General features: G+C 31.5%; 1 protein-coding gene across 2 annotated transcripts in view; it reads right to left on the bottom strand.

Annotated features, from left to right (window-relative positions):
• The window catches only part of LOC145285880 (WD repeat-containing protein 5), a 134,304-nt gene that overhangs the window by 84,724 nt on the left and 28,993 nt on the right, over positions 1-20,587 (bottom strand). The window contains exon 2 of one of the 2 annotated variants that reach the window (XM_080134342.1): positions 18,059-18,122. In XM_080134342.1, the coding sequence (XP_079990468.1) occupies positions 18,059-18,070 (12 nt within the window). In that variant the 5' untranslated portion in view covers positions 18,071-18,122. Of the gene's footprint in view, positions 1-18,058; positions 18,143-20,587 lie in introns of those variants that run through there. The other variant, XM_080134341.1, reaches the window with a different exon arrangement.

Here is a 20,587-nt window from a genome sequence, read left to right as displayed (position 1 = left end):
ATATGTGCGGGATTAAATTGGATTGTATATGGCTGAAATTTTACAGGCTATCTAAACAAAGAAGTCCATCTTTACTGGTGTTTGATTTTTATTTTTACGTCCACAGGGAGCAAAGTTACGACCGAGCAAAGTTGACGAAGAATATTTCAAAATTGATAAGATAAATCGGTATATATCATCCATTTTCATATCGATAATAGTTTCAGAATTTTTTTCATGTATATTATGTAAATATTTGATCATTATTAATTGTGTGGAAATTTCTTTAAAATGTTATCTTTTATAGAAATTCAAATCGCTTAAAGGGAAACGATGACAGCGATGGTTAGCTATGTGCTAACCATCGCTGTCAGCGTATTAACGAGTTTGTATTCTCTTAAAAATAGTAAACTGTTTTTTCTGCTTTCAAAACGAAAGTAGAAAAAAAGTTTCATTTTTTATTCTGGGTTTTTCAATTTAAAAAAATTATCGAGTTTTTCAAATTTGATTTCCAAACAATAATATTTTGTTGTTTTTAACGTTTGTAGTACGCATGTACTAAAAGCATAAAAAAGTAAGTACATACGTTTGTTTTTTACTGGTAAAAAAAACAAAAACAAATATAAAAAAGGTACTTGTGCACTTATGCTACCATGCTGAAATAACATTATTTAGAAACCCATTCTTAATATGAGGGAAGGAAGGGTGTTTTGTTAACTATTCTGTACTTTTACGTAACAATCAAAATATATTGTGAAACTTGAATTTATTTTTAACTCATTGTCAAGACTATTTTTTCAAATCTGTAAAACAAACGCGTTTTATTTTTTAAACTGAAGATATCTAAATAATAATAATTAGGCAGTTCGATAAAAACATTTCATTGTGATACATTTTATAAATTTTTACCTTGTTTCAACTTTAACATTTTTCTTAAAAAGGACTATCTTTTAATGTTTTCAAGTATGCTGAAAACAAATACCACATTTAAATTTTCCGCAAGTAAGTAGCTTTCCGGATATTAAGCAATGTCATTTCTTATGTTATTGCTGGTTGTTATCTTGGTACTATGTTTGCGCATAGTTTCTCGGGGTTAGGTTTGCGCGCTCGCACGTACCACGATGCCCACCAGCGATAACATAAGAAATAACGTTGCTTAATATTCGGAAAACTACTTGCAGAAAATTTAAATGCGATATTTGTTTTCAGCATACCCTAAAACCTAAAACAGTAATCATTTTAAATGTTAAGGTGGAAACAAGGTAAGAAATTACAGTTTTATTTCTTCTTTTACATAGTTGAATTTTCAGTAAAAAACAACAGAATAGAAATGACAAAAATTACCATCAACTGGTGAATATATAGTTGTTGCTTATCAGCATTCCTGGTATCCTGATACTGTGAAAGCTACATCAAGGATTCATGTAGAGTACGATTTATGGTTGCATCTCAGAAAATAGGGATATATTTTGGGCCAGACAGAGGATTTACAAAATTGAAAATTGAACTGGTCCCAAAATGCATAAGTTCTGGTCAACTATGGGAATTCCATTTTTTTTTTAACAGAAATTCAAAATCTATATGAAAAATTTTCTTCGATTTATTTATGAGATTAATTCATATCTACTCAATTTTTTTTTTTCTTTGAGGGGAGGAGTAAATACCGGTCATGAATGCTCTTTAGGCATTCAATGGCTACACCCAAGATTAAGCTTTCCTTTGGTGAGGAGACAGGAAAATGCCTATTCTCAATAAAGCTATATTTAAATACCACTATAATACTTAGTTTTGTTCATGAATAGACACCCACTGTATGATACCATGTGCCAGCTAAAAAAAAAATTGAGATTTGTACATCTTAATTTATAATTCATGGCTTATTATAAAGAGATACATCAAATTTGACTGCATAATCAGAAAGAGTACACAATTTTACATAAGAGTGCCGAGTTTCCTGAGAACAGCTTGAAAAATAAATGATGGCGAAATAACCAAATTTCTTGAAATGTTGAGGCCCATAATTTAGCCCACTTTTTCTAAAGAAAAATATCCACGGAAAAGCCAAAATTTTGGCACTTAAAATTCTCAGAACTTTTGAACTTTTTTTTTTTTTTTTTTTTATACATAGGCATCACCACATTATCAAGGCCAAGAGGCCACTCAAGGATAAGGGTTAAAGAGTGTACAGTAGAAATTGGACATTATAGTAATCATTAGTAATGAAAATTTGGTAAAGTTGATAACTTATATGGAACGGCTCATCAAGAACTTATTTACGTTAGACTTGAAGACAACCATATTGTAGTCAGCCGGAAAGCAGGAAAACGGAAGACAATTCCACAAGCGTGCAGTTCTAAGAAAAAAGCTTTGTTCATGGAATCTACGTTTAGGTTTAGGCACAGATAAAGAGTGGGGGGAATTATTGATAGTGTTTACAGCTAGACGAGTGTTTCTTGTGAAAGTTTGGCGAGGGGGGACCATAGACTGAAGCTCAGTCGAACACTTTCCATGAAAATAACGATAACTCGTAACATCTCTTCTGTGAGATAAAGGTTGCAAGGAAGAGAAAAGGACATCTCCTACGAGGCTACGAAATCTATTTTGAACTCTATCAAGGCAGGCCAAGTCCTTTCTAGCAGCTCCTGCTCAGATGTGGCAACAGTATTCCATCCTTGGACGTACCTGGCTCTTATATAGATAGAGAATAGCATCAGCAGTGAGATATCTACCGGATCGATAGAAAGATCCCACCATTTTTCCAGCGGCCTTGGCAACAGATTTGATGTACGTGTTCCATTTAAGATCAGGAGTAATGGTCAAGCCAAGAAGTTTGTCAAAACTTGAGGCCTCCTGAAGACGAGAGCCATTCATTTCAATTGATGTCAGATGTGGATCAGAATGTTGATGATGTAAAGAGAGAAGCTTGGTTTTAGATGCATTAAAAGTAACCAGCCATTCTTTACCCCATTGTACTGATGGTATTTGCAAAATTCAAACGGTTTTAAGCATCTTTTACATAGCTCTTTTCATACAAGTTGATAAAATAACAATTATCTAAAAAGAAAAAAAATCAACTTGTAATGCTAAAAAACAATTGTTTTTTTGTTTTTTTTTAAATCTGAAAACTCCATATTTCGACTACAAAATTTCGTCCCATTAGTGTAGAAGCGTCGATACTTTTTCTGAACCTTGTCTAAGAGGGAGATTGGTGGTTGGTGCATTAGCAGTGTCAGAAACCAACATTATAATAATATGCGTAAAAAAATTGAATAATTTGACCTCCTATCTTTCCAAGCTAATAACTACTTGAAAAATGTAATTCAAACCCTAATTTTTTTTCCAATTAAAGCAGCAAAGACCAAAATTAAAAAAATAACAGATTTAATAGCAAATTATGCAATATTTGTTTTTTTAAATCGGTTTTCTTTAAAAAACGATTTGAAGAAAATCAACAAAATTTTACTTCGATTATAAAAAAAAATCAATATAAATTCCAAAAAATCACTCACCAATAAAAATACTATTTAATGTGTACTTCCATTCTTCCTTGTTAAGAATTTATCCATATTTATATTTTAAATGCCATTTATTTTTTAAACGACTATTAGAAAAAGCTGCCATTACATAAACATTTTTATGTTCTGATCGAAACACCGGAAGTAGTGTTTGTTCTGGTTTAGAACTACAGATGGACAGAAGGAAGTAAAAACTACACGTTCGCATTAGCCGTCTAGCCCTGTGCATGAAAAAATATGTCCCCATACATGAAACTAGTCAAATTTTACTTATAAGTCTTTTTCTTAAAAAAAAAAAAAAAAAAAAAAAAAAAAAGGGAATTTTTTCTTTTCTCAAAGAAATACATAAATCTTTTATTTAATATATTTTAATTCGTCTTTATCGAGTAAATTTTTTTTTTTTTTCAATATCTAAAAACAGAAAACATTGAATGAAATAGAAAAAAATTGTCGTCAGCATCCAATTTTTACTGGACAATATAAGCAGAACATAAGCTTCTAATAAATAATAAAAAAAAAGTTTTACACTTTGGACTTTACAGGTAAATTTCCAAAAAAAAAAAAAAAAAAAAAAAAAAAACTTTTTTTTTTGCTTTAATTTACAATATATTATTTTTTGATCTTTTATCTTCAATTTGTGATATATAAAATTTTGGTGAGTAAATTAATTATTAGAATTTTAATAGACATTTCAAAATGGAGGGGGGGGGGTTGAATAAAAAAAAAAAAAACAACAACAAAAAACGTTTGTTTAAAATATTATATTCAGTTTATTGGAAAGCGCATAAAATTTCACATTGACCCTGAAAATACCGTAAAAATTTAACCAATAGAAAAATTGATAGATTTTTTAAGTTTAAAATTGGAAAAAAATTAACTCGTAAAATTCAATTGATTTCATTACGTAAAAAAACATGGCTGCATGCGCTGGCACTATGAAAACACAGTCTTTTAAAAAAATAAAAAATAATATTTCTATTTTTTAAACAACGCATTTTTAAAAGAGAAATTACGAGTTTTTTTATATTTTATTCATAGTTTCGTGTTAGGGGTATCAAAAATTCCGATACACCTATTGGTGTTGTGGTGCTGGTGAACTCTGCACCAGTGCACTGCAGACTGCACAGTGCACCAGTGCACCACCAGCCCAGATGTGGAAAATACTCCATGCATGGACAAATGGTGGGCCTAATGAAAACGTGCATTGTTTTGTTGTTTAACTGAATGGCATCGAATTTAATTCTTGAAAAAGAAAACCATTGAAGATGGAGTAAAAGTTGCATTTAAAAAGAGAAAAGAAAGTTCATAAAATATATCTTTTCTTCTCGGTTGTTGCAATGCTGTGCCTCTCCTCATAACAGCTAGCAAAGATCAAGTGATTTATAGTACTCCAAAAATTTCTGCATTAAAATTATCAGACGAGATTATGTGTAATTATCTTTCTTGCAAATACACACTTAATAAATGTATTATTATTATTATTATTATTATTATTATTATTATTATTATTTATTTATTTAAATCAAAATTAAAATTTCCGGGCCTGATTCAAGAAAATATATAACTGAATTTCTTTTATTCTATTTACTATTTTTTGACAATTCCGCCGGTTCGCATTTTTGATGCGTTACAGTCAACACGAAAACGAGGCTATAAAACGGGGAGAAAAAGAATCCATGAGAACCATCTTTTGTTTCAAACATTTTAAAATAAGTTAAAACACTAAAAAAGAAAAAAAAAAAATCCTAAGAGTAACTTAGCTTGTCTTTAGTAACATTTTATGTTCGTTTTGTTGGTTATTGTAATAAATGTCTTAAAAGCGTTCAACCAAAACATTGAAACGCCAATCGAACTAAGTCACACTGACATTGAATAACGTAACAGTTTTTTATTTATTTATTTATTTATTTATTTTATTTGAAAAGGAGGAAGTGCAGTCTCGCCATTAGATCACACAAATGGTAACTTAAAATATATTTATTACAAATCCAAATATTTTATACTTTTTTTGAAAGCATCTGGAAGGCCTAAGAAACTAAAAATCGTGCCGTCAATAACTTTCATTAAGATTAAAAGAAAAAAAAACTTTAACGTTCAGTTCAGGTTAAAGAAAAAAAAAAAGTAAACCTTCTGGCTCCACTTTTAGTTTTTAGACAAATGTTTTTTTTTTTTGTTTTTGTTTTTTTCAATTAATAATCAAATTACTAAATAAACAGAAGGACCTTCTCTTTTCCGACAAGAAAGTGTCATCATAATGAACGGGAACGCATATCGACTTAATATTAACGGTAGAAGTTATTTTATTTAGCAGTATTATAAAATTGTCTCTGGGCGGGACAATCTACAAACTTAAAATAAATAAATAAACAAAGCAATAAGGAAAGAAGAAAGGATGGTTAGATCATGTGATTACATATATTCCGCGTGTTTGAGGCGAAAACATTCTAGACTTAAAAATTTATATAACTTTTATGACGCCCTTTTAAACCATATTTCTAAAAACAAAAAAAAAAACAACAAAACAAAACTTAAATTTCATCATAAAATGGTCAAAAACATGAGAAAAAGATTTAGCGTAGCGAGGGAAAAAGATATATGCAGGCTGGTGGTATTAATGACTAACTACATTATGAATGAATGAAAGCGAGATCAGCAGCAGCAGCTGGCGTCGTAGTGCGTACGTGCGCGTGTGGATCACAACAACAACAACAACAACAACAGTCATGATAAAATTGGTCGTTTGAAGGCTCCGAAAGAGGGAGGGGGATGGTGGTAGTAAAAGTGAAAGAACCTTACGGAGGAGGACGAGGATAATAAGAAGGTGGAAGACAATTCAGGCCAGCAGGAAAAGCAGGTTCCTCAAAGTCAAGAACAAGAAAAGACAGCGCCAGCATTGAATTATGACCGCATATCGGTCAAGGGAGATAACTCAGCACGACGGTGTTATCGTTGTCTGCCTCTTCCATTTTTGTTCGGAGTTTCCTTCTGTATGTTCGGGAATAAAGCCTCTTCGTTCCTTTATACGGTTTCGTGTGAGTTACCTTTATTTACGCCGAAGGTTATAAAAAAAAAAAAAAAAAGGCACACCAGTCAACCACCTATATATTTGTAGGATGTAATTGTACTAAGACTCTACACAGGTTTTTTTTTTTTTTTTTTTTTTTTTTTTTTTTTACAGCGAATTATTATCAAGAATGATGATAGCTTTATTAAGCACATGAGGTACTCCTGCAGAATTTGACCCGGATCCTCGGGATTTTTCGTCAATTATGGCTCGGGCTCGACCGGCAATCACTGAATTAAGCCGAGCTTTGTTCAAATATTAAAACAGTATATATTTTTTTTGTATAAAAAATGTAATAGTATCTAATTTTTAAATTATTTTTAGGGTGAGGGGAGGGGGTATATTTTTCTGTTTATTTAAAAAAAAATGTAAATTTTCTGTACTTTCACCTAACAATTTACGATTTTCATAAAAATCATTTATCTTTTCTTATAAAAGAAAAAAAAACTGTTTACAAAAATAAACAAAAAACGTTTACTATCAACAATTTTCCACAATTTTCTTTTAAATGACACCTTTTATAGGTATGCTGAATACGAAAATCGCATTGAAATTCTGCAGAAATAATTAGTTATCGAGATATAGAAAGTTGTATTATGCATTGTATTCTTTGGCGGCCATTTTTTTTACGCGCCTAGTGTCAGTCAGATGAGTAGATTTGCTTATGGCGCGCGCACGCGCGTAAAAAAGACGACCGCCAAAGAATACAATGCATAATACAACTTTTTATATCTCGATAACTACTTATTTCTGCAACATTTCAATGCGATTTTCGTATTCAGCATAGTCGAAAACCTGTCCAAGTCGTTATTTAAAAGGAAATTGTGGAAGTGGACCTAATCTGAAAATTTACCTTTTAGATATTTTTTTCTCGTGTTCTTCAATGACCGCGATTTTTATACACTGTCACTGTGCCAACATTTTATCGAAGAAAAAAGAAGTAGAATCCTTTCCCTTTATTTATAATTTTGTTTATTAATTCAAAATCTGTTTTCTTTTAATCGCTTAAATGACCAATTTAAAAATCGTAAAATAGCAATTTTTTTTCTATAGAAAGAAATAATGGAAATTGCCAGGAGGAACACTTTAAACAAAAGTGACCATCACCTTTGTTTTCCAAACTGTCTCCACGCAAAAGAAACATTTATTTTTCGTTTGGTTAAATAACGGAGAAACCATACAAGATTCTTAAGGTATTTTTCCTTAGTACAGTTCACCTCACTCCCTCTTTATGATAAAATCAATTATTTTCCACACATTGGAAATGTTTGAAACAGTACCATCCAGCTTCTGGAGGGGGGGGGGGCTACTTGGTAAACCTGAAAAGTACAATCTACAAAGCTACACGAAAAATAATTAAGGACGGAATAACATGACATTATGTCAATTTGTTCAATGTTCATCAACTTCTACAGTTTGACCACGGCTGCCGAGGTATATCGGTAGCTTTGTATAAACATTTCATTCTTATCAGAGAGTGGTGGTGGTGGTGGGGGGAGTAGTTAATACGTAGGGTCAGCTTTCGAATTAAATATCTACGAAAAAGAAACTTTACTTCTAACTTGAGAATTATAGAAATTAAGGCTTTAGTTAAGGTTGGCACTTTGTTTACAAAGCCACTCGGCCGAAGTGACGCCAGACAAATATTTAGATACGGATGACCAAAACTGTATTTAATGTATTTTTTTTTTTTTAGGCAAATATAAAATTAGAAGTTTTATTCGGTAAATTCTTACGACGTGCCCAAGCGTATTATAAACACCCTAACCTCCCCATGTTAAGAACGTCTTTCGGAATGAACACCCTTCCAACCTCGAAAACCGTTCTTAACATGAAGTTGAGGGGGTTATTCCGAAAGCCGTTCTTGGGGGTGCTTATACTACGCCGGGGCAGGTCGTAAAAAATACCTTTTATTTTATTTGAACTTTTATAACAAAATTATAACTTTTTTTTTTAACAAGGAAGTCACCACTTATCAAGGCCCGGAGGCCACTCGGGGATAAGGGTTATTGCGTGTACAGTGATCAATGGGATAATATCGTAGTAATCGCTAGTAATGGAGATCTGATAAAGTGTCTTAAGGGGGCAGTTCATCAGGAATTTGTTTATGTTGGACTTGAAGACATGCAAGTTGTAGTCAGGTGGGAAACAGGCAAACTTCTAAGAAAGAAGCTTTGTTCATGGAATCTACATTTTGATTTAGGCACAGATAAAGAGTGGGGAAAATTACTGACGGTGGTTTCAGCTAGACGGGTGTTTTTCGTGAAAGATTTGCGAGGGGGGAACCTGAGATTGGAGCTCTGGCGAGCAGTCGAGCACTTGCCATAGAAATAACGATAAAACAAAGACAGGCTCGCAACGTCTCTTCTGTGGGAGAGAGGTTGCAGGGAAGAGAAAAGGGCACCCCTCACTAGGCTACAAAGTCTTATTTTGTACTCTGTCAAGGCAGGATAGGCTGTTTTTAGCAGCTCCTGCCCAAATATGACATCAGTACTCCACCCGTGGACGTATTTGGCTTTTATATAGATAGAGAATTGCATCAGCAGTGAGATATCTACTGGAGCAGTAGAAGGATTCCAGCGACCTTGGCAACAGATTTGATGTTCGTGTTCCATTTCAGATCAGGAGTAAATGTCAATCTCAGAAGCTTGTCCAAACATGGAACCTCCCCACAAGACGAGAGCCATCCATTTCAATTGATGTCAGATGGGGATCAGAGCATTGATGATGTAAAGATAGAAGCTTGGTTTTAGATGCATTAAAAGTAACAAGCCACCTCTTCCCCCATTGTACCATGCACTCAAGATCAGGGAAGAGAGAATCAGAGAGAACTTTGTCATTTATGGCCTTTGATGTGTTGCCATAGATGGTCGTATCATTAGCATAGATGTCAACGAATGATTTAAGTATGTCTTTTGGAAGATCATTGATGTACCTATTTACTATGCCTCCCCACGGGACAGAGTTAGACACCAGGGTCGTTTTTTAACGTGGAGAAAAGGTACAAAAATAAAAATTGTCTCAGTCGTGAAGGATTTCTCCTCCACCGAAAGAGAACAAGAAATAGCAGTGCAGCATCTGAAGAACAGATACTACACTTTGATCTTGTCCCGAAGGCCAAATCATTGATGTAGATAAATGTTTATGAACTGGTTTTTTTTTTTTTTTCCAAAGTGCGCCACAATTTTCGATATTTATTCATTATTAAATAAACTTACATAATCAAAGTAGGTTTCGTTAAATAGATTAGAGGAAATTTTTTTTTTTTTTTTTTTTAGGTGTTTTACCCCCCCCCTCCCCATTTCATGTTACGAAAACTAAACAAAATAAATATAGGTCAATAAAAATTTCAACATTTTTTAAAGCTGAAAAGATCAAATTAAAAAAAATTACATGTATAATATATATATATATATATATGTATAATATATATATATATATATATGTATGTATAATATATGTATAATATATATATATATATAGATATATATAAATAAACATCCTATTATTTTTTTCACTTACCTTAAAGTTGTAAATAAAATTGGACATAAAAATCAATATTATTATGTAAAAAAAAAAAAAAAAAATCTAAAAAATTATTTTTAAAAAGCTTTAAATGATATCAATTTTAAATATTACGTGATATATGAAGTTTAAACAAATTTTTTTATATAACAAGTTTCCAATAATAAAAAAAAAATATATTCATATAATAGATAACGACTCTTGAGAATAAAAATTGCAAAAGCAAAATCAACTAAAAAGAATTGTTTTATGATTTTAATATATATTTTTAAATGATTTTTTTAAGTTCTGTCATGTTTTTTTTTAAAAATGTTTTTATGATTAAAAAAAAAAAAAAGAGTTTGATTTTTTTTATTTAAAAATTACCAACACATCTAATGTTCGAAAAACAGTCAATATATATTTTTATAATAAAAGTTCTATTTTGATGTTTGATTTAAAAAAAAAAATCATAAATATTTTGTTTACATGAGTTTTATTTTTATGTTGATGTAAAACAAAAATTGGTACTTGTACAGTTTAATCAAGACACCGAAAAATGAAAATATCGAGGAAAAAATCAAGACACCGAAAAATGAAAATATCGAGGAAAAAAAAAGTTATATTGTACGTATGTTTTGGACTGAAGTTCTTTGAAAGAAATTTCACTAAATTTGATTGACTAGTTTTTTTTTCTTTTTCCACAGTGAAAAAACATTTTTAACAGACCACGGGGAGATAACTTGGTCTAAAGTGCCGACACCCCCTCCCCATCTTAAATAATAGCGTTTCTTAAAAATCGAAACATTGCTATCTTTTGATTGGTATCATAAATTGTTTTTTCGCTAAAAAAAAAAAAAAAAAAAAAAAAAAAAAAAAAAAAAAAAATTAAGTAAAATTTTTTTTTGGAGAACTTCATTCCATAACGGATATATATAATATAACTTTTTTTGATATTTTCATTTTTTTAATATATGGATTAAACTGTACAAGTACCAAAAAGTTTACCAACACTTCTGATGCTTGAAAAACAGTTCATATATATTTTTATTAGAAAAGTAAAAAAAACGGTTCATAAACATTTATCTAAGACCGAATAAAACTTCTATTTTTACATTTGTATTAAAAAAAAACAAAAAAACTATACAGTTTTGGTCATCGTACCTAAAAATTTGTCTGACGTCACTTTAGCCGAATGGCTTTGTAAACAAAAATGTGTCAATCTTAATAAATCTCATCTGTCTGTTTAAATGTATGTACGTCTGCCTAAAACTTTCGACAGAGGCGACAGATTTTCACGAGATCAGTATAGTTTTGAAGCTTGACCCTCCAGACAACAAATATCGAAAAATTGGCTAAAAACATCAATTCCTTCGCCCTCAACTAGGCACTTTTCTACAAGGAGGGGGTCGCTTTTTTCACCGATATTTTTTAATTGATCCCCTCTTTTCAATTGACTAGCCTTAATTTAAACCTTCGCCACTTCCAGTTTGGCGATGGATGCAATGGCAAATACGTCACATTTTTTTTCACGTTCTTTTCCTCCTTCGTGGTACAGGTTTGAGCCGCCCTGCCTACTACCACTTTTTTTTCTTTGTGTGCTCAACACACACCTCCAAACACCCGGGCAATGCCGGGCATCCAGACTAGTCTATTATATATACTCCACCACCCAAAAGACTCCAAGAGTAAGTTCAATAAAATAATCTATTTATTCATTCAAGCAACATAAGCTTTAGCAGCTATGACTCCCCATCTATCTCTCTTCCTCAAGACATTCATGAATTCTTGCTTATCATTCAAAACCTCATTCACGCGGTTTCTTGAAAGTGTTTGATACATTTCCACAGCTTTCTTTGCAGCTGTATAGACAGTAGGTTGCAGTTTCTTTCTGTCTGAGCAGTGCACATACTGGACAATTGTACCGATCATTGTACCGAAAGGAATCTTCTGCTCAGCACAACAAAATATGAAACCACAAACAAAATTATTCCCGATTGCTTCCATATTACACTCGTTCAAGGGGCTGAAGTGGGTTCTCAACCTTGCCCAAGAGTCTCCTATAGACTAGCAGAGGAAAGGAGGTGCTTTACTTTTCCTTTGACAGTAGTACTATCCCCGCCACCCTAATATATATATATATATATGATCTTGTCTGTGTGTGAGAAACTGTCTACTTTAGGTAGTACTCAATTTTTGGTCTACAGACTTGAAACTTGATGTATAAGGAATTTCAACCTGTGAACAAATTCGATTTGAGTTCTGGCCAGAAAAATAGCTGCTAAGAGATTAAAATTTGGAGAAAAAAAAAAAAAAAAAAAAAAAAAAAAAATGGAACTTGGCAGTTAAACTAATTCTGAATCTTCTACGCATGCCAAATATACATTTATATGTTTAATTACATTAATTTTTAAAGTTTTGATATGCATAGGAGCTTAGCTTAGTAATGAATAATGTTGGAGAGCTAAATATTTTAGTTTCAATTCTAGTTTATGCCACCCAAGTGATCATATATATATATATATATATATATATATACACACACACATACATACATACATAATAACTTTTGAAATCACTACTATATATTTGGTACAATATAATAATCAATATACAACTGGATCTATAATAATAACTATGAAATCTGCATAAATTAAAATATATATAAGCATATTTTATGACCAGGCAATGCTGGGCAGCCTGAAATATATATGTATATAGTTATCTGTCACTTTTTTTTTTTTTTTTTTTTTTTTTAATGATTTTACAGTTGGCGCTGCTGATTTGAATTTGTACTCTTTATTTCTTCTTCCTTATAATAAATATTTAAATCTATAAAGTTTGACGAAACTATCTGATCATTAATTTGATTCCAGAAGTGGAAACATGTAACTAAGCAGATTAAAAACGGTAAAATATATATATATATATATATATATATATATATATATATATATATATATAAGAGAGAGAGAGCAAAATAATCAGGTTGATTTGGAGGTAGTTTAAAATTTATAATATTGATGAAGAAAGTTGATCTAGAGTTGTATTTTTTGCACTTATATTATTATGGAAAGACTTTCTAAAAAAAAATAAAAAAATGTATACATCTATTTTAATAAACTTACCTTTTAATGGAATGTCCTACTTTATAGATTATATATATATATATATATATATATATATATGAGAGAGGTTTATCAAGTACACATGTAGCAGTGATTAACTGCATTTTACTGTACTTGTCTTCTGATTAAATGCATTTTTCTTTAGCGGAAGAAGAATTATGTTACAGAGGTAAATTGGCTGACATATGATCCAATCAAAATTGTTGGCTCCAATACAAGTTACTGAACTACTTACAATAGAGAACAGAATATAATTGAAAAATAGTGAACTTCACTAACTTTTTATTGTCAAGATGGCAGATTTTTAAAAGTACACATTCCTTTCTATCTCTGCAAAGACTCAAAATAACGCTCTACAATGTGAAAACTTCCAACTGTTATTGTTTACAACTACGACTCCACTCTTGTACAGCAAATAAAAATAATCTTAACCAATTGTTTGACTAGCACTACTACAGCGACCCGAATACAATTTGTACACGCTATGTCTCAAATGTATACAAATCTAAAATTCTCTACATTTCAGGGAGGCATTTGGCAGTAAAAGTACAGAATAGTTAATATTCAGGAACTTATACTCTCTCTCCTGAATAATAATACAGGGTTTGTTTTCCTGTACACATAGATTCGAAAAAGTTGTCAAAAAAACAAAAAACAAATATAGAACAAATAAATGTTATCAAAGGCAAGATAAGTTACTTTTCTACCTAGCTGGATATGTTTTTAGTGTTTATATTTAATGTAACATGTTTATTCAGCTTGAAAAACATACAGTGTTTACTGATGTATTGGAAAATTTAAAATGGCGCCCGACTCTCTCTCGGAGACAGTAAGTTTGGGAAAAGGAGTTATAAATAAAAAAACAGTCAAAATACTATTAAAAACTCGTCGAATATATGTCGGCCTATGTCACGGTATCATATATTGAGCGAGTTTCTAACAGTATTTTGTCTGTTTTTTTATTTAGAACTCATATTCCCAAACTTATCGCCTCAAAGAGAGTCGGCCATCATTTTAAATTTTCCAATACATCGGTAAACACTATGTTTTTCGAGCTGAATAAACATGTTACATTAAATATAAACACTAAAAACATATCCAGTTAGGTAGAAAAGTAATTTATCTTGCCTTTGATAACATTTATTTGTGACAACTTTTTCGAATCTGTGTACAGTAAAACAAACCCAATAATACATTATTGAATGTGTTAGAATGAAATTCTCAACAGCGCTTGTCTAGTTTTAATGTGTGGAAATGATTTGCAAGATTTTATAAAGGAGCCGTGTTTGAAAGCGATTACAATACTATAATGGAACACCTAAGTATGAGTCAAGGGACTAAAAAAAAAATAACAAAAATTTTGAAGGATTTCAATACATTTCACTTATAAGATATTTATTTACCAATATAAGGTGTCATACAAGATGGTAGGAGGTGTAAAGTTCCCAAATTTTCAAGATAGACCTCTTTGTCAAAAGAAAAAATGTATAATCACTTGATGAAGACTTTCTTGTTTATGCTGGGGGTTAGATACCGAAAATAGATAAGAGTTACATAGCTTGACCGTTTCGTATACTGTTCACTTGTAAATATTTAATGCATATCTTTCTCTTTGTTTCTCCTTCATTCATCTTGTCTTAAGAGATATAACGGTTTTCTTTTTTAATCTGCCATGCCTCGATCGCTTCTTTTGCTCGTCAACACTTTCTAGCAGTCGTTACCTCTCACCTTTTTGGCAGTCTCCTTTACACATGCTTGCTGCATATTGTACCTCCTCCCTCCTCTATATAAATTCTCTCTTCCTCCTTTGTCTTTACATTTTGATTTTCATTCACGTGTGCTGACCAATATACACTCTCAAGTGTCTGTTCGTTCTTTTCTGTTTTACTAATCTTTCTCTTTCTTTCTCACTCTTTACATGTTTTTCAATTTATTTTTTACGTCAACAACCAAAACAAAATAATAAAATACAATCTCTGCTTGATATAATTGAACTAACATTTTCATATATATAAGGAAGACATTTTTTTGATAGCATAAATAGGTTAGCCAAATTGATCTTGAGCAAGAAACTAGATCCAATATCTGGAACACTTCTTTGTTCTTGTGATTAAGGGAGGTGGTGTTTGATCAACACTGGTAGGGAGCCATGATATAATATACTGTTTTGTTTTTAAATTCCCGAAACAGTGCTTCATGGTAGACAACTGATGATCCCTGAACAACATTAGGACTATTGTGAATTCGAGAAAGCAAGTTGATGCAGTGATTAAATGACTCACTGACTAAATAGTTTTCCAACAAATGAGAAAAAAAATGTTTTTTTTATAGTTTTAAAGGTTAAAAAACCTCCAAGATTTTATATATATATATATATATATATATATATATATATATATATATATATATATATATTAGCATTTCAGCCCGGCGTTGCCCAGGTGTTTAGAGGTGTATATTAAGAAAAAAAAAAGTGGTAATAGGAACGCAGGCTCGAACTCGTACCGCGAAGGAGGAAAAGAATGGGGAAAAAAACATGAGGTCTTTGCTGTTACGACCACTGCCAAACCGGAAGTGACGTAGGTTTAAATTTAGGCTAGACAATCGAAAAGAGGGGATGACTTTCGACAATAGCCTCGAAAAAAGTGACCCCCCCGCCCCTGTAGAAAACTGCCCAGTTGAAGATGAAGAAATTAATGTTTCTAGCCAATTTGTCGATATTTGTCGTCTGAAAGGTTGAGCTTAAAAATGATACTGGTCTTGATCATCGCCTCTGTCGAAAGTTTTAGGCAGACATGCAAACATACATACATTTATATATTGGTAGCTAAATCCGATTAAAAAGCTTGCCCTATCTCTGAATACCCTTCATGTAAAATTTCAAATATTTAGACCAGAAATTGTCTGCCGCAGCGGTCAATTTTTTAAAAACTTTTACCCCTATTATGACCCCATAACATTTGTTTTGAGCTCAAATCAAGTTATTAAGTTAGATCCATGTCCAAGGAACCTATATCTAAAATTTCAATTGTTTATACCCAAAATTGGTGGAGGAGTTTAATAGAGTTCTCAAAGGTCAAATCATTGAACTTTAACCCCTTAACAGCCAAATTTCTGGCTGAAAACGGATTACAAAGATTTTCCCAAATCTCCATACCCTGTATATCAAATTTTGAATCTGTAGACTGAAAATTGACAGAGTTATTGTGTAGGGAAATGTACACAGACAGACACACACATACACTTTCATAAATATATATTTTGGGACTATGTCACACCACTCAACCAAATTCTGGATTATTATGTGGTAATATGCCAAGAAGAAATCAATCATCTTCTCTTTCGCATTGACAAAAAAGACTTGGTCGAGATGAGAAAGAAAATGGAGAAGTTTGAAGAAAGTAAAATCATTTCATTCGCTAGTCAGCATCACATATTGGACACAAACTGTGTAGTAAGGATGCCTCATTTGTGGACATCTAGGACTTCAAAAAATCCAACTTGGTGACATTGAACTGCAATGTCCCTATAAAAACATATCGAATACAACCTCTGGAAAAACTTACAGAATCTGGGATGAAAATTATGATAAAACGATTACTGCATTTGCAAAACTTCATTTGTAAACAGCTGTTGAACTGATGTTTTGAAAACGTGCTATTACGTTTCTTATGGCTTCCACGTTTTTATCTATGCATGCAATTAACTACATGAAAAATAAATTTTGTGATACATTTGTGTTTGTATTTACTGATCCTTTAGCGAAAAAAGGAAAAGTGTATGATTACAACATGTTTTAATGCGGAAAAAGAAAATGTTTGTTTTTAAAGTTAAATAGTGAGCTGGCGGATAAAGAACACCACTTTTTGGGGGAGGATGAGAGAAAGTTCAAACTGTAAAATATAACAGAAAAAGATTTTCATTTTCCAATACTTTTTCGGGGCTTGATAGATACCCAAATTTAGGCAAACGTACAATGACTCAAAGTTTATTTTTGGATTCTGTGCAAAAACTCTTATCGGTACCAATTCTTAACATTCTAGATAATCTAGAATTTATTTTCTGTGCAAAAAAAGTAATCCTCTAATGTACTTTTGCAGGCTTTCGCAACATACATAACATCTTAATATATTTGAGAAACCGCTTGGAGTTACCCGCTCAGATTTTAACAATTGTCTCATTTTTATGATACCAACAAATGGAGAAAGTTTGAAATGGAATAACCCAGTGTGTGTGTGTGTGTGTGTGTGTAAAATTGATGCATACGTCGTTGGCTTTGTGTGTAAAACAGAAATCAGATTTTCAGACATCACGGACTGATTTTCAGACATACTGAAATCAAACAATTATAGACAAGACACTCACAATGAAAATGATTACAAACCTCTATCAGGTATGCCATGGCGGTGATGCACTCATCCATTTCAAATCATCATTTGATATATTTTATAAAAGATATTGGAGTCAATATGAAACTGATTTGCTTAGGTTTGTATAACAAATAAGGCAACCTCTAATGTTTCTAGTTTTTAATGTACTGGATCGACCAAGTGTGTTTTTAGCTACTATTGAATAAAATCAAGGACATAAGTGGACTGTAGGTTTACTTTGGCCAGCCTTTTAACTCTTGCTTTCCATATTATGTCCTTTAATCCTCACATTCTATGATGAACAATGTTTCTGATAAGGGGGGAAGAATTGCTGTTTTCTGGGTTAAAATCTACCCATATAACACTTATCATTGGCTAGTTTTTAACCTTGAAGTGGTACTATTTTTAGCTCCTTACATTAAGTGGTTTTATACATTGTCTAAAGCAATTTTCATTAAAAAAAAAAAAGAAAAAAAAAAGAAAAGGGGGGTACTTTACCTGCTGGTACATTGTTTTCGACTTCACTTGAGGATTGTATGATGAAACACACAAGAGTTAATATCTGCAAAATATAAAAGAATACCTCAAAATTAAATGTTTTCTATATAAAACTACGAAAAAAAAAAAAAAAAAAAAAAATCTAGTGTTAAATCGATATATATGGTGAGAGTTTTGCCTGTGTTTGTGAATCCACCAATCAATTTCTTTCTGAGGATAATAAATACAGAGCAGTATTTGTCTCATTTTAAAATATCAAAGATTTTAACTACTTTAAGAACAGTACCTATTGCATTAAAAGTAAACAAGCCTCTAGTGCTGCATGTGAGATGACGCCACAAAAAGTAGTCAAGAAATGATGAATGTGAAAAGTGTGAAGGGCCAAGGTTGCCTTCACATTTCGCCAAATTTCAGAAAAATCTAATGAATGGGGCATAAGTTAGCGGGTAAAAAGTGTCTTTTTTTTTTTTTTTTTTTTTTTTCCAATTTTGGGGCATTTGTGACTTCTTTTGAGCTCCTGGTAATGTTAAATCCCAGTGAAAATGAACAAACGGTGCAGTTTCACGCCTTAAGACATGTATATTTGAATTCAGCACCATGGAAAACCATTATAGACATACATATCAAGTTTTTGAGTAATATGAGAAAAAAAAAAAGAGCTCCAAAAAGTCATGTTTTTTTTTGTTTTTGCCTTAAAAGTCCCAGGGGGATGTGAACTAGAATTTAGCTAGGGTCACCCATACTGGATTTATATTAAGAACAAAGGGCTCCACATTTTGGCCAAGTTTCAGAAAAATCTAATAGATGGATCAAAAGATGGGGCAAAACGTGTCATTTTGGGGCATTTTGACCTCTTTTGAGCCTCTGGAGATGCAATGGGAATTTTTGCAAGAACAATTTTTTTTTTTTTACTATGCACATCTATTTAATGAAATACAATTTGTGGCAAAATTTCAGGAAAAACTAATGGATGGACAGACAGATATTACTGAAAACATAGGTCCCTCTACAATAAATTGGGGGATCAATAATAAATTCCCAACTAAAGCAGAAAATTAAAATTGGAACTTTAAGATCTCCAGTGATGTTCTACCAACTGATCTATTTGAACATTCTAATAAATACAGCTTACAACATTATAACGAAATGGTGAAAGCTTTGGCATGACAGATTTATAATTTATGTCATATTTTAAAATAAAAATTCAAACAATAAAAAAATAAATTGGTAGCATTATCAATAGTGTTGGAAATTATTTTAATAATCCAAAATAAGTTTGCTTTAATAGTGTATTCTATGTAATTTAAGTATTTATTTTTTAAAATGGCCTTGTTTCATGTAAAATGCTCAGTCAAAATAAAAGTTTGTATATATTAGTGGCCTGGCAAAGCTACAGGGGAGAAAACCGGAGCAGCAAGACTGAAGTTTTGCTCGTAAGGTTGCACATTAAGGGCATCATCCAGAGCCTATTTTTACAGCCATAAAATGTTTTTGGTAAAGGTGCAGTATCTTTCCACCCTCCAGAAACTCTTTAAAATTACCACTATTTATAGATTTGAGGGTGCTGAAAACGAAAATGACATTTAAAATTCCATGAAATGAGTAGTTTCCAAGATATGAAGAAATTATAATTTCAAAAAGTGAGGGATCTCTTTTCTATATTAATAGAATGTAAAATGAGCACTCCTTTTGTGTGGGTCTTATTTTTTTTTTTTTTTTTTTTTTTTTTTTTTTTTTAGGCGTTATGTTTATTGTGGCCTGGTAGACAAACAAAATTTACCTTAAAAAACTTGTTTCCTATAGGTTTTCAGGTGTGCTGAAAACGAATATTGCACTTAAGTTTTCCATAAATAAGTATTTTTCTGGGTATTAAGTAAAAATTTGCGTGTACAACAATGGCCACCACTTATAACAAAGAATTACATTGCTTAATACCTGGAAAAATACTTATTTGCAGAAAATTTAAATATATTCATTTTCAGCACAACCGAAAACCTACCAGACCACTATGACCAAATAAATACCACCTCTAAAAAAAAAAAAAAAAAAAAAAAAAAAAAAAAAAAAAAAAAAAAACAGACGCCCCTCTCTCCCAAGAAGGTGGCTATAAAGTGGGTGTTTATTTTACATTTAGATTAATATAGAAAAGTGATCACCCACATTTTTAAAACTATGATTTCTTTATATCTTGAAAAGTAATCATTTCCTGGAATTTTAAACATTATTTACATTTTCAGCACTCTCGAAAACCTATAATAGTGATAATTTTGAATGATATTTTTTTGAGGGTGGGAAGATAATGCACCTTAATCAATGTTTCAGTTATAGTCATTTGTTTTTCTTAGTTTTGCATATGAATTATAAAATTGATGGAGGGGAGACTTAAACTTGCTGTTATGGTTTCAAATGATCTGAAATAACAGCAAGGGGAGACTTGATTCCAAATACTTCTCATATGTTATATCTCCCCTGTTTGGGTTTCATATATAAAGTAAACTTCAGTGTATAAGAATTCATACTGTAGATAAT

The sequence above is a fragment of the Euprymna scolopes genome, chromosome 10, assembly GCF_053919585.1.
Source record: "Euprymna scolopes isolate OS-2025 chromosome 10, ASM5391958v1, whole genome shotgun sequence".
NCBI lineage: Eukaryota > Metazoa > Mollusca > Cephalopoda > Sepiida > Sepiolidae > Euprymna > Euprymna scolopes.
The sequence above is the reverse complement of the archived record's forward strand: the minus strand, read 5'-3'. Positions and strand labels throughout refer to the sequence as shown.